Source organism: Corvus hawaiiensis, chromosome 3 (genome assembly GCF_020740725.1).
Source record: "Corvus hawaiiensis isolate bCorHaw1 chromosome 3, bCorHaw1.pri.cur, whole genome shotgun sequence".
Taxonomy (NCBI): domain Eukaryota; kingdom Metazoa; phylum Chordata; class Aves; order Passeriformes; family Corvidae; genus Corvus; species Corvus hawaiiensis.
Window position 1 is genome coordinate 102,171,104 of NC_063215.1, and position 14,810 is coordinate 102,185,913.

Below are 14,810 nucleotides of genomic sequence, written 5' to 3' on the forward strand. Positions count from 1 at the left end.
GGGGTTATTATTTGTGTGGAAGCACCTAAAGCTTTATTTCATGCTTCAGTCATACACAGAAAAGGCAGAGAAATTTATTAAGTGACAGTTGTTAGTCCTGCTGTTACATGTTCAGCGGTTTAGAGTTAGACATCTCCACAGCACAGACAAAACCAGGTGGCAATGTTTCAAATAGTTTCAAGAAATGTACTCATTTTATGAACAATAATTCAAGGAAAATGGGCACATTACTCAATGCACCTGAAGGAGTGGCTGAAGAAAGAGGAGTCTGTTATTTTTCTTTCTTTTAAAGATGTAAAAGACAGCTAGTGAGTCAGTTCTGAAGGTATTGACAGGCAAAGCTGAAGCCAAGATGCTTCTGCGGTACCGCGACTGGGACATGCACGTAGAGAAGCAAGCCAGGCCCTCCCCATCACTCATTCACAAACCCACTGACTTCAGAGGAATTCCTTCGATTTTTCAGTGCTAGAACATTCCCTAGACATTTCAGTGAAATGTCCAGGAATATCATGTCCTTTAATTCAACTTGAGGACTTACCTTCCTGATTTTCCCCAGAAAAATTTGCAGGAAAAACTGTTGCTTGCATATGAAAGGTTGCTTGACCTATTCTTTTTGATGTTCCCAAAATAAGAACCTGTCTTACAGATAAGGTATTACACAGACCTTAAAAATTAATTGTCTGTGAGTGCAGTGGCTTTGTCAGAAAACAAAAAAATTGAGATTAGATCTATGTCTATGCTCTCCTCAATAAAGCAGACATGGTTTTCAAGCCTGGTATTCAAGATTTTCAGTAATAAAACACATTAAGCTCCGAGGGCTGTGCATATATCATTAGGTCATGAAAATAGGTTCTAGGCAGTTCTAAACCTTTTGTGATTCTTAGTTGTTAGCCACAGAAATATAGATTTGTGTTCTTTGACAGTGTTCACTATGAGAAGTTTCCACCATTTTCAAAAAAGGTGTAGATCTTTTTAATCTGGAACCAAAGATTCACAGAACTGAAAAACACAATATATGTACTGATAACAATGAAATAAGGCCAAATATGGATTGTGTGAACTCTCAAAAACATTTTCCACAGGTGAACTTCACACTCTGATATTGGATGAAAAATGCGGAAAATAAGTAAGTTAGTAATTGCAACACTGAGGTTTTCAGAAACAGGCAAGTCATTTACTGACTTGACTAAACCTCTTTTTTTCTGATTCAATAAGGAATTTTGGAAAGGCAGAGGATTTACTTACACCAGGATGAAGTAGAGACATGATTGGATCGGGAACAAGTTCCATTAATTTTCACGTCACTCTGCTTGAAAATCCTAAATTAAAGTGTATAATCCTAAAAACCGGTCCTTTAAATCAAGCTTAAACTTAGGATCAAGACTGCACATAGACTGTTGAATAAATAAATGAGTTCTAGCTTGTTTGAAATTAGACTGTGTGCTACTGGTGCCTTGATTGATGCAACCTCATTGTTTTCCTTGAGCTACACTTCATTCTGGCTTGATTTGCTACATCTAGTGCATACAATTTCTTGCATACTGTATTTTGGACACTATACTGAAACTGTTTCTTGTAGCTTTGTAATGCATATGCAATGAATTTCTCCTTTTTATGAAAAAAAAGGCACTTTTCCTTAGGACTATTTTTCATCCTTCTTTTGATGAAAAAGGTAGACGAAGAGAGACAATAATTTGCAAAGGTAGGGGGTTTATAGACAAAATACTGGCCTGAGTTAGCATTGTATTGCTCAATTTCTATGCCAAAGCTTTCTCAGACCAAATTTGAGCAATGAGGTGGTAAATCAGGTCTTTCAAATTCTACAGGAAATTTCCAACACCTGATAAATGCACTTAGTATGGCGTTCTAGTGTAGTTGGTGCATGCCAGCAGCAGCTTCTCAAACCAGTAACCATGCTAGCAGACTGCTGGCAGCAAACTGGTTTTGCTGACGCCTCTGCCAGACAAGGGAAACAAGAACAAATTGTAAACTTCTTGCTGGTGTTTTCTAGCAGTCAGCCCAGTGTGAATACCCATTAGCTCTTGCACACCTAGCACTAAGGCTGCTGCTACTAATTTCCAACCCCTTGCTCACAGCTAATTTAAACCTGTGCAGAAGCACTGGGGTATTGTAGTGTGTGAGTAGTGTAATTTGACAGCCTGCAAAGTGTCAGGCAAAGGCTGACAAGATGAGAACTAGGTATTCTCCAAGGATATTGCTCATAAATGGAAGCAGGAAAAATTCAAGGCAAAAGTAACCTATAATGAGGATGCATGTACCTGAAATAGTCTAACCTTAGGCTATCTCCTTCTGACTATATAAAGAACTGAATGAAACCTTGTTCTGCTGTGTTGACATTTCAAAACCAGCACTTCTCCTGAGGTTAAGGGCTATGGTCTAGCTCTGGGACTTTGATGGTTTAAACGTGAACTGGCTTAAATAGTAGATTCAGATCTAGAATGCATCATATATTGTACCCTTTAAAAAGTTTCAGAAAAGGGACAAATGAAAGATGAAAGAAGTGAGAACACAAGAATTACATTTTGAAATGAAACAAAGTTTTATAGATATCTCAAACTTTTTTCCCTTGTGCTAACGTCAGAGACACCATAATTGTTTTATAATAATTGTTTTAATTGTTTTCTCTATGATGAGAGAAGCAAAGAAAAACAAGGCGGTCTTATTAATTTTAATAATTTTATCAGGAGAAAAAGAACATTAATTACATCAAATGTAACTTATATCCATTTGTAATTCCATTTGTTTTTCTCTTCCCACTCCCAGAGAAGCATATAAGGTTTAGGCAGTAATAGGATTCAGGCTGAACAAGCGTAGCTGTATCTGCATGTTGAATCTGAGCCTTTGGGTAGGGGGTGTAGTTCAGTATTTATAGCAGTTGCATTCCCAGTGTGTGTGCATGGATATTCTGGATGTCTTGAAAGGCAGGCCCCTTCTTTTCCCAGGCATATTATCAATTTTGTCAGTAATGGGTCTGACTTGATGACAGTATTTGGAACAAATTGAATGCAGTGTGCTTTCAGCTTCAACATTCAAGCCAGATATATACAATGTTTGTGGCGTAGACATTTATCTCTTCATGTAGTAGCTGCTCAGTGAAGGAGGAAAATCAGGGAATCACCCACAGTTGTGAGATGAATGTGGGTGTCTGCACCTCCAGCTCATTTCATGAGCAAGAATCATTCCACGCTCTGCAGGCCAAGCCAGCAGATTCCTCACGCTTTACAACTACATTTTGGTATTCTCTTGCTGAAACTGGTTCTTAGATGAGGAGGTTTGGAATTTTTTGCCTTCTTCTTTAATGAGATGACAATGCTAAAGATAGCAAGCAATGAAACCTTGATCTGGCAAAGCTCATAGCAAAACTTTTCCCAAAGTCAGTGGAGCCCAAATGTCACTGTTGCTAGCACAGTAAGTTCTGGTCCAATGAAGCCAATCTTACAGTTAGCTGCCACCAAAAATTTATGTTTCCAGTGCCCCTGCTCTTTTCTTGCTTTAACACTGGTGCTCCTCCGAGTCTTCAGGGAGCAAGAGCTGCAGGCAAATCACCAAGCAAATGATCCCAGTTTAGCTGTCTGAACTGGTGGCCCACAATTACAGCAACTTAGCTCTAGCTTGAAAACATGCTGTCAGTAGTGTAATATTTCTGGTTTGTCTTCCTTATGTTATCTTATTTGCAAAAGCTTTTTTTATTCTTCCAACTTAGGAAAACTTTAATTTAAAATATAGACTAGCTACTGACTCTGTTAGTCAGTCAAAACTTCTGAAATAAACTACCAAATTACCAAAGATTTCTCAGAACATGCACAAAACCAGGAAAATTACTTCACATAGAAAATAAAGAAGCAGAGGTTCAAGTAGCAGTGGGGAGAGATAGGACACCTGAACTGGTAAAAGGAGAAAGAATCCTTGTTTGGAGGGAAGGAATACTAAAAGAGGAGCAATGCAACTGAAAATGTTAAAATATACTAATAAAAAGGGTAAGACCACAGGGATGAAGGCTGCTAAAAACATTAAGTGATATATTGGTTTACATTTTCCATTTTGGCTAAAATTAAATTTAGTTTTGTGGAAAATATTTTCACAAAATCTTCTTATAAAACTGTGAAAATATTCCCCTCAGATCTGCAGAGCACAGTAACTCATAAACCCCATTGATTTGATATGCTCCATCAATTGGCTCTGTACAACCAACTAACCTATTTCCCCTTAGACTTATGATGGCATTTTAAAAGGTTGAGAAAACTGCCTTCCACCTCTCAACCACAGGGGAAAAAGAAGGTACTTGCAAAGCCTGCAGTCCTAAGGAGTTGGTAGGATTTGTAAATGATTTGAAGTCGATATATGACAAGTCATTACACTTGGAAAGAAGCACTCTACTCAGCGCAGAGAGAATGTTTAGCTTCTTGGCAAAGCAACCTTTTTAGCTGTGGATGCTGCTAGGCTATTTTTATAACAAGCTAAGTTAGTTGATGTCACTTCAGAGGTATTTTAATGCATTATATCCTGGGTTTGCACACCAAAGAGTAGAACAGATACCTTAAAAATTTTCCTTTGAACAGAAGTTTACAGCAGACCTTCATACTGGTTTTGAAGCTGGGCTGCATCCACCCTACCTGTTCTGCAGAGGAAGCGCTGGGGTTCGTTTTTCAGAGGTATTTGTTGTAAAGAGGTGCTGAAATTGCAGTGAGCTCAGAAACCAGTTCACCAGAATCCAAAAGTGCTGCAGAAAATCGACAGCAAACAGGTCTACAATGATAGCACACAGAGTGAAAATTAATACGTGTCCCCTAAATAATTGCCTTCATGCCTCATTGCAAATGCAGTAGTTAAACATTTCTGTCTTGTGAGTAATTTCCTATTCACAGTTTGTGGGAAGGCATAAATGTAAAGAAAACAGGTTTGGGGTCTTTTTGTCTTGTTTTGTTTGGTTTTTCAGTCTGCTAATTTCAATTCACAAGCACCATGGGAACCTGCAATTCCAATTTTCTTTTCACAGTATTAATGAAAACTGGACACTGAAACTAGTTAGATTTTTTTCCCCTCTAAATTTTAAACCACTTAGAAATACAGTCAAGAACAACAACTTTCTAATCCATTATTACACAGTGTAAAACTGTGCTCAGTTGCTATTATTTCATGCAAAGTCTTTCATAAGTGGTAGAAGAGGCTTTTAGAAATCAGTCTTTTCTAAGATGGTCTTTGAGGCAATCCAAAAACACTGGTTGTGTGCTGTTGAGAGGAAGAGCTGTGCATCAGAGAAGTTGTTTCAAGAAGGAATCCTTGCACCACAAGATGACATTCATTTCCTCTCACCGTTATGGCAAGGTTTGAGCATATTTAGTGCCTTTATGATTTTGTCTTGTTCCTAATCAAACCAACCTCAATTTATCATTTTAATAAATATGTCGTTTCAGGGTTAGGATTTTGGGGTATTTTTGAGACGACTTTTTACTCTTAAAAATCAGAGTAATATTTTATGACATTTAATCCTGACATACTCCAATAAGGTATTTCAGTTCTCATTTACAGTAAGATGTCTAGGATGAAGTTGGTATCTTTTTTGTGCTGCAGATACTAACAGTGACTGCAGCTGAGTGGCAGACAAGGTTACCTGCAGACACACCTCTGCTGCTGTGCCAGGAGCCAGTGGCTCTCCCTGGTCCAGCTACCAAAATGCTGGGAATAAAACTGCATCCAGTTTTCCCAAAGAGTTGGGAGACAAAGAGCATGATTTCTGTAAACTTAAAATCTTCATTTGCTCTCCATCGAGATCATCTGCCATCCCTTGTAATAGTTCCTGTCTTGCAGGGAAAAAAAATCCAGGTAAATTCCCCTTGGAATTGTCTAAAGTCTTAGTCAAACAAAGGTACTGCTTAAATAGAAGGCAGCTGTTTCAGCAATGTTATGGATGTGGATTTATTTATTATATAGATTTCAGAAGAAATTAAGGCTGGTTTTTTTTCCAGTGGTCCTTTCCTCCCTGTTTCAGAATAGGATTTTGCTTTGGTGGGTATTCCATTAGCTGTTCCTATCTAAAGTGCTCACAGACAAACCTATACACTTTGTAAAACTTTCCTATTTCCTCTTCCTTCATTTGTCTGGAGAGGCCCTGCTAGGTTAAAAGCATATTTTAATGTAAATGGAACAAAAATAGCAAGAAGTCCTTTTCCTTGCTGAATTGCTCCTTTTCCAGAAGTCCAAACAAATGCAACAACAGATGCTTTGAAATGTTATAAGTTTAAATAACATTAATGTAGTGGTTGAATATTTCTCAGACAGATGGGTTAAATGAGATAATTGTGAAAACATTCTTAAAATAAAAGGAAGCCATCAGGTGAGAGGCAGGAATTTAGGTAACACTGAAAAATATACCTTAAATCTGTCTTTTAGGTTGCAATATTAGAATGTTTTCCTCTGAGCAAGCTGTTAAGTGTCATTTAGTAGACATTAATTGTAAAGATAGTTGACAGTATTTGGCCCAAATGTATGTATCTTAAAGAGAAAGAGAAGCTGTTAATCCATCAAGTATTGACAGTGTATTCAGTGGTTTCTATTATTTCTCAGACAGAAATTAATTTCCTGAAATCACATGCAGTATGATAAGACTTTGTCTCATTTTCATTCACTATGGAAATACTCAGTCTTTGTTCAGCACACAATGCATCGTCTCTTGTAAAACAGTAAATGACACCCTAGGTGTAAAAGAATTTCCATTTTCTACAATAGTTACAATGAACAAACAGGATCTAAAACAGTCACTGACTACTTTGGAGCAGGGCACCTTTCTTAGTAGGGTGGCATCTACCCTGAAATGACAAAAAAGTCTTAAAACCTTCTGAAGTGAAACTTCAAGATCTCTTCTGAAGCCATAGAAAATACCACTTGCACCGACTCATAACAACTACGAACATTCAGAAGAATAAAAAACAAGTTAAAATACTATTTGGTACGGGGTTTTTTTGAAACTTACAGTTTTGCCTCTGTTCTTTCAGCCAAACAAAATGTCAGCTTCTTTAAATCTATTTGAAATAACTGCCAGGAAGTGGTGTTTCAGCAGTAAGAACCCAATTCACCAACAAATAAATGATGAGTAATACCAAAGTGGAGAAGGAACTTATTCTTTTTGGGGGTTGTGGCTATTTTGCTATATTTTATTATTCATAGGCCAGTTGTAGATGTCTGTAGCTGGTGGCTGCTTTCAGTTCTGGTGGTCCAAACTTGTTGCAATTCTTTGACCAGCATTGATAGTTTGGCTGGCATTACCTTTAATGTAGCATCCTTAAAATCATCATCTTCCTATTAGGCCTTTACAGTGCAAAAAAAAAAAGTGACTATGGGGCATAGTGTGCTTTTGTGGACTTTGAGCAAGACAATTCTCTAACACACTTCAGTAAAAAGCTACCTGTAGGAAAGGCCTGATAAAGTTAACATTATGAATATATTGTAAAACTAGTGTTTAATACTACTTTTAGTTAGCACCTGTATTTTACTGATTGAATTCTTAGCCATGCATTATGATTTAAATGCAGTTTCCATAAGCCAGCCTGGCTCTCCTGAGCTCAGCCAAGGCTGGCAGTGCTGAGGATACATAGCCTCTCAGAAGTTTGGAAATGCTGGTACAATCAGAGGAATACTGCATAAATCCAGATCACTTTATTTTTGTCCATGACACTTGTTAAGTTAGAGAAGATCCATCTCAGCTGCCACCACTTAAAGTGAGTCTATACAAAGATCTGCCTCCCCTCCTGCTGCAAAATTCAATGAAGAAAGGAGATCGTGGAAAATGTAAAAGCATTGTGTGTGCTGTGAGTGTTTAATCTAGAAATTCTTCCTGGAATTAGGGTTTCATTCCTCATGGCTGTGTAAGGGGACAAAATGTGCCGACAACACAATAGTTCCTATCAAGAAGATTTTACAGTGTGAAGACATAGGTCACTTCTATTCACATCACAACTGAAAAGACCAGAGTCTGGCCTCAGAGGTGGGATCTTAGGAGGCTGAGTCCTTGCTCTGTGCAATTTGAGAGGTTTTCTTGGGGCATAAAGCAATCCTTGAAGGAACATCTGATAATGGCATCAGTGATGGAAAGAGGGAATGGGAGAAGTTGAGTAAAAAAGTGCTCTGAAGTGTAGCCATATTCAAGGAGGACTCTCAATTAGAAAAGAGAAGGTAGGATTGGATAGCTCTCTAGAAGTACTAAGTGTAAATACGATTAATTTTAAAAAAGAAAAGAAAATAGTAGAAGGAAAGGAGAAACTGAGAAGCTTGCTGAGGGAGGTGTACAGGAGAGGTGAGGATACCTTATTTGTAGTGAATTTGTTGGCTGCTACCAGCCATTTTTTTCCTCCATTCTGTCTTATCATCACTGCCTTCTCAATAAATAGTATAATGTCACTTTTCGTTCCTTACAGAAGGAGAGGAAGAGAGAGAAAGAGAAAGAAAGAGAAAAAGAAAGAGAAAGAGAAAAAGAGAATGAGAAAGAGAAAGAGAAGAAAAAGGAAATCCTTTCCTCTGAGATGTTAATGTCCCTGCATTTAAATTGTGGCACTCCTGTTATTTCAGATTATTTAGGGACTATTAACTTAAGACATTGGGACAAATTATACTTTTGAAGGCTAGAAAGAGATGCTTCTTGCTGTCATTTTCCTAGCTTAAAAGCCTGAAAAAGGAATGGGCTGCAACCCTAACTGGTTTTGGACTGTTAGAGGGTGGTACATCGCTAGGCTGTCCTGGCCCAGTGGGTGCAGCTAGAAGGACGCATGACTGCAGCAGCAGACATGAGTGACTCCTCGGTGTGCAAACCCAATGATAACCTCTGCCTTCTTTCATTATCTACCCACAGCAAACCCTACCAGGGCAGGAGGAGGAAGGGAATATCCCGGCTCGTCCGAGGTGATCCGTGAATCCAGCAGCACGACGGGCATGGTGGTTGGGATTGTGGCGGCGGCGGCGCTGTGCATCCTCATCCTCCTCTATGCCATGTACAAGTACAGGAATCGAGACGAAGGATCCTACCACGTAGATGAGAGTCGAAACTACATCAGTAACTCAGCACAATCCAATGGGGCTGTGATCAAGGAGAAACAGCCCAACAGCGCTAAAAGTTCCAACAAAAACAAGAAAAATAAGGATAAGGAGTACTATGTCTGATCTCAACATCTAAAAGAACGCTTGTATAGAAATAGTCTTCATTTTATCTGAGACATAATACAAACTTATTTACTTTACTTTTTATGAAGCACATTCAAAAACAAACAAACAGAAAAGACAGGGAATGCAATCAGAAAGGAAAGACTGTTTTTAAAAACAAGCATTTCATGCTCTTGTTTTTCAGAAACAGGAGCTGATAAATTCCCTAACATCCACAGTGTTTTCATTTACTCTGCCTGTCTTTATGTTGCTGGAACGTTTCTGAAAGACAATGATGACACCACGCATTCATAAAGCAAGGAGTATTACTACAACATCAAGGCACAATATGAAAAAAAAATACAAATTATAAAAAACAAAACAGGAAAAAAAAAAAAGAAAAAAGAAGCTACCTATGATTCTGGATTTAGCCAAAGTGCTAGCGCTTTCTTGAGAAGTAAGTTAGTCTTATTGTCAGAGAAGACTGTCATTATATATGGTGACTCAACAAGCAAACATAAAGAGTTTGCCGTCTGGTGCAGTGAAGCAGTGATTGGAAACTTGCATTTTGAAACAAAGTGCTGGCTTTTCTGAAGACTTATGTAGAAATACTTTCAAAAAGCCCCTTTCTGGTTGTGAGGAAAATAGTACGGAGGCCTTATTTTCAAAAACAAAAACAAAAATCTGGAATATAAGGCACATTTCCACAAAAAAAAAAAAAAAAAAAAAAAGAAAAGAAAAAAAAAAAGAAAAACAAGAGGGCATAGATGCAATCATTGGGAAATTTTCATGCACGCTTAATATGTTATTACATATGTTTATATAAAAACACATCTATATGTGCTTTCTGGACTGTGATAAGTGATGTTTTATAGCCTGTTGTATAGAAAATGCAAACTATATCTGCTCTTCAGCCATTTTTGGTAAACTCAATGTTATAAGTGTTGCTAGGTATAGAGAGTTTTATGACATCTGGAGCAACAGACATACTTCAGTTTTTTTGCAGCCATTATAAATTGTCCCAGACTTTTTCCCCTTTTTTTTCTTTTTAATTTACAGTGTAGTGGTTATACTAAGGGGGATGTGTATGAATGTATATAAGAGTCAGCTAATTTTTTTCTTACCTGTACAGCTCTATTATGTTGCAATTAAGTTTCAGTAGTTTGTATGAAAGAAGTGGACTAGAAAGCAAAAATATATCTCTACTGTAATTTGTCTTCTCCCTTCTATCCCCATCTCTTGCTCCTGATATGCATCAATGAAGTTGATCAGAATGGCCAATTTTCCTACAAATATACACTCATTAATTAGCTAAATATTTAGTGAATTAAACTGGCCTTTGGCTTCCAGTCAAAGCTTCACTATTGGAGAGCATGGTTTGCCTTACAGAAACCTTGTTCTTAGAAATTACGAGAATGATGAGTTTCTTGAGAATCTTAGGAAGTATCATATAGTGTTTATCTGGCATTCAGTTATATGAACAACAGCTACTACAGCACTGGGTGGTAAAAGATCTAAAAATACCCAACATAATTATCCAGGCTGATTCTATTGCAGAATTTATCCCTTTCTCTCAAAAGGAAATACTCTTGAGGTGCACGATATTATTTTTCAATGGTGGGCATTTTGACATACGAAAAGGTATTTTTAGCTTAGTATTGCAAGACATCATAACCAGACAGATATAAGTTCATTATGTTTTAAAGTGACACAGCTCATCTTGCATATATAAAACATTAGTGCATTGTAGTTAAACACATGAAATGTAATGCTGTAATTTACACGTTAAGTTTGGAATTTTTTTCTAGTAATATTTTGTTAGTTTCACAGCAATAAACCACAGCATAACATTTTATTTACACAGAAGTTCAAAGGGAATACATTAGACAGAAAGAGGTTAGTTCAATAGAGATCAACCAAATCATCAGAAGGCCTCCTGAGAGGGATATAGATATATAGATATTCACACTTTACAGACCAGAAGGAGGAATTTAAAATTAGCTTTAAACAGCAGACACAAAATATTTTGTTGTGTGTTACTCACTGTAGCTGATGAAAAAAAGTTGGGAACTGGTACAGCTATCTATCTGGGAGTCAGAGCACTTTAAAAATACATGTAGCTGACATGAAAACACCTCTCTTGAAGTTTGCCAACCACATCAAGGTGTGTCATGTTGCATTTGTGAAACAGCTTTTTATTTTCATTAGCATTTACGCAAAAATGAAAAAAAGAAACAAACCACAAAATCCATCTGATGTTCATTTCTTAGACTGTTGTTCACCTGTGGCACTCATAATTTCTCCCACCTTTACAAGACAGCTGTACTCAGGGAATGGCAGGGACGAGTGTTACTGGAGGTCATTGCTGGAAGCAAGAGACTTCAGCTGGAGGGGGGAAGGAAGTTGAAAGCCAGGTGGTGTTCAGGTTTCAGTGCTTGAAGATACAGAGAAGAACAAGAGTAATCTGTTGGCAGGAGACTGGACATGACAGAATATGATTTGGGCGAGATGAAATGGTCTTTTCTGCTTGGTATTGATTGCATTAATGAAATAGCCTTGTCAGGCCAACTTCCAGGCAGTTTGGTAGGTTAATCTTTAACTAAATCCATACATCAAGAAAAAAAAAAAAAAGATCTGCCACTATTAAAATAAGCAAACACGATTTTAACACTGTTTCTGAAGGTTCTCCTTTTTCCTCTTTAATTTCATAATTTAACAAAAAAACCAATTATGGATGTATCAGAAATGCCAGCAAGTGGATTTAAAATTCCTTTTTGTTTAAAAACAGCAGCAACAACAAACAAACAGACATAAACCAACTACCTAACATAAAATTGGATCCTTTCTCTATAATAACCTAATTTGTTTGACTGAGATGGCTTCATTTCTATGACTGTATTGTGTTGCCTTTTTTAACAAAACACTAAATAACATGTGAAACTTTCAACCCTAAAACATCAAAGAGAGGCCCAATGCCCCTAACCTTATAGTGCTTTCTGTGATAGATATTTACAATTTTTTTATTTGTTGCAAGGCCAATTTATTCATTATTGGAAATGCTAAGCAAGTGGAATTTACTGTTTTGTTAATAAAAATGTTTCTTAATACAAATGCTGGCTTGTTTCTTCTCTTGCTCTTAGATTGTGAGTACCTGTTCATCTTGAAGCTGTGAAAGAAACTGGTAAATTGTATGAAGTTGCAGACATTCATGTCAGGAAAAAGTGACCTCAGAGCTCTTTGTACGCTTCAGTGAAAACCTTCTACAAGTCTTGCATTAAACTGACCCAGTTAGAGAAGTATGAATGACATCAATGAATTGGTTTAGCACAGACTTGCTTAATTTGAAATTTTCTGGTATTTTTTTTTAATCAAAAAACTGAAACTTGATGTTCCCCTCCCCCTCTGTATGAAAAAAGAGCTCCCTTTTTTGCGACTTTTTCATTTCCATAGTGGAAATAAGGTGGAGCAGGGTAAGGTAATGGCATGAAAAGTTAAAACTGAAAATGTTTCCTCTTGTCTAGAAGATGATTTAAAAATTAATGGGAAAATGAATGTATTTCAGGTCTTTAAAATCATTCCTAAATAATAATTACAAAATTTCAGCCGTAGCTAATCCATTACAGAAGTGCTTTCCTACTTAGCATGGCATTTAAATTCATGGGCAACTTCAAGCAAACATCTAATCCTATTGATATAAGCAAGTGTCTAAACTTGCCTAAATGTACTGCTGAATGGGGATGGAGTTAAGTTTTTGGATCTAAGCTCCAAAAAGAATTTAACTTTGTATCTTCTTAAATCACATCAGTAGCTTTTTGACTTCAATGAGATTTATTCATCTGCTCTAATTACGTACAGACTGAAGTATTTTAGATAATTTCAGCTCAGGAATATCTGGAGAAAAACAGTCCCTATCTTCCATTGGTATAAAACACTTTGAAAGTTCTAAACTGCTTTATACTGAGATTAGGTCTTGTGAGTGTGCTTAAATAAATACTGAATATTCCACTTAGGAAAATGCTTTATATACATTTGAAGGAGCTGTAACAATAGTGATTTTTGTTCTACTACTACTACTACTACAAAGAAAACCCCCAACCAAAACCAACAACAACTCACATTTAATTATAAACTTTTTAATTCTACACAGTATTTGTTCCTTTTTTTTTTACATCTATACTGTGCTCTTCCTTTTACCAAAATCCTCATGGCTGCTCAGTACCTGCATCATTCATCATTACCTGGCCACTATAAGTGGTGATCTCCATCATCAATAATTACTGTGGTTAAGTAGCTAAAAACCTTCACAAGATGATAAAAAAACAGAAAAAAACTAAGCAACGCCCCCAAATGTGACTTAGAATAAGGGAAATAAAGCACACATAGGCTGTAAGTGACAATTGTGTTTGTTAATTCCTCCTATGTGACTTCTTTATAGTTCAACAAAACAGTTTTAAATTGGGGTTCTGGGTCTGATTTTCATATTGATTATAGAAATTTGCTTCTAAGTTCAGTACAGGCCTGTTTAGAGGTGCCTGGAAACATTGTGCTGGGTCAGACACTCTTGTCAATACAATTTTATTTGGAATGCAGACTATTTTCTTTATTTTAAAGCCCCCACTTTTTTAACGTCCCTAAGTATGTCACTGTTAAAATGTTTCTGGCCCTCACAGGAGTGGGGAGAAAGAGAAATCCACACTGCATTTAATTCAATTTATAAATTGATAAATGCTTGGGAATGACAAAACTGCTTGCCTGTCAGCCTTTGATTTGTCTTGATGGACTCAAACTGATTTGGTTGGTCACTGCTCTTCATGAAACCAGAAGCACCCCCCACGGGCTTTGAACTAGAAATTCCAGAAAAGATACAGGTGAGCTCAGTTTTGTGAGATGCAGGGCCAGAGCTCAACCAGTCCTTTACCACTTTGGAGGCTTCTTCCTCCTGAACGTCTTTGACCTTTCAGCCACCAACTCTGACTTCTGGAAAAGAAAGTCTGGCCCCTTTCTTTTTCTTTCTCAGTCACTCACTACTATACAAATATCTTCATTTCACTGTCACAGAATATGCTGAGTTGGAAGGGGCCCATCAGGATCATCGAGTGCAGCTCCTGGCCTTGCACAGAACACCCCAAGGGTCACACCATGTGCCTGAGAGCATTGTCCAAAGGCTTCCTCAACTCTCTCAGGCTTGGTGCTGTGATCACTGCCCTGGAGAGCCTGTTCCAGTGCCCAGCCACCCTCTGGGTGAAGAACCTTTTCTTGATATCAAACCTAAACCTCCCCTGACACAGCTTCAGGCCACTCCCTCAGGTCCTGTCACTGGTCATCACAGAGAACAGATCAGTGCCTGCCCCTCTGCTTCTCCTCAAGAGGAAGCTTTAGACCACTGTGTTCAGAACAAACAGATTTCCATATGACAATGCTCCTCCATTCGGGCTTGATTGTGGTAGACATTGAGGGGTTTTTTTTAAGGAAAAAAAAAAGGTGATATAAGGGGTAGAGTTATTTCAAAGGGTGCAGGAATTTCAGTGAGTAAATTGCCTTTAAGGACAGTAATTTCATGCTGGCATACACTTGAGAGATTTAGAAATCCAGGTCAGTAATCCTCAAAAACATCCTTTTGGTAAACAATAAAGGCATGAGCTTGTTTGTCAGCAAGCAGG

General features: G+C 37.5%; 1 protein-coding gene across 37 annotated transcripts in view; it reads left to right on the top strand.

Moving 5' to 3' along the window:
* NRXN1 (neurexin 1) overlaps positions 1-12,261 on the top strand; it is a 676,704-nt gene extending 664,443 nt beyond the window's left edge. For all 37 annotated transcript variants that reach the window (XM_048299377.1, XM_048299382.1, XM_048299400.1 and 34 more), the window contains one exon: positions 8,864-12,261. In XM_048299377.1, coding sequence (XP_048155334.1) covers positions 8,864-9,171 — 308 coding nt within the window. In that variant the 3' untranslated portion in view covers positions 9,172-12,261. The remainder of the gene's footprint in view (positions 1-8,863) is intronic.
* The last annotated feature ends 2,549 nt before the right edge of the window (positions 12,262-14,810 follow it).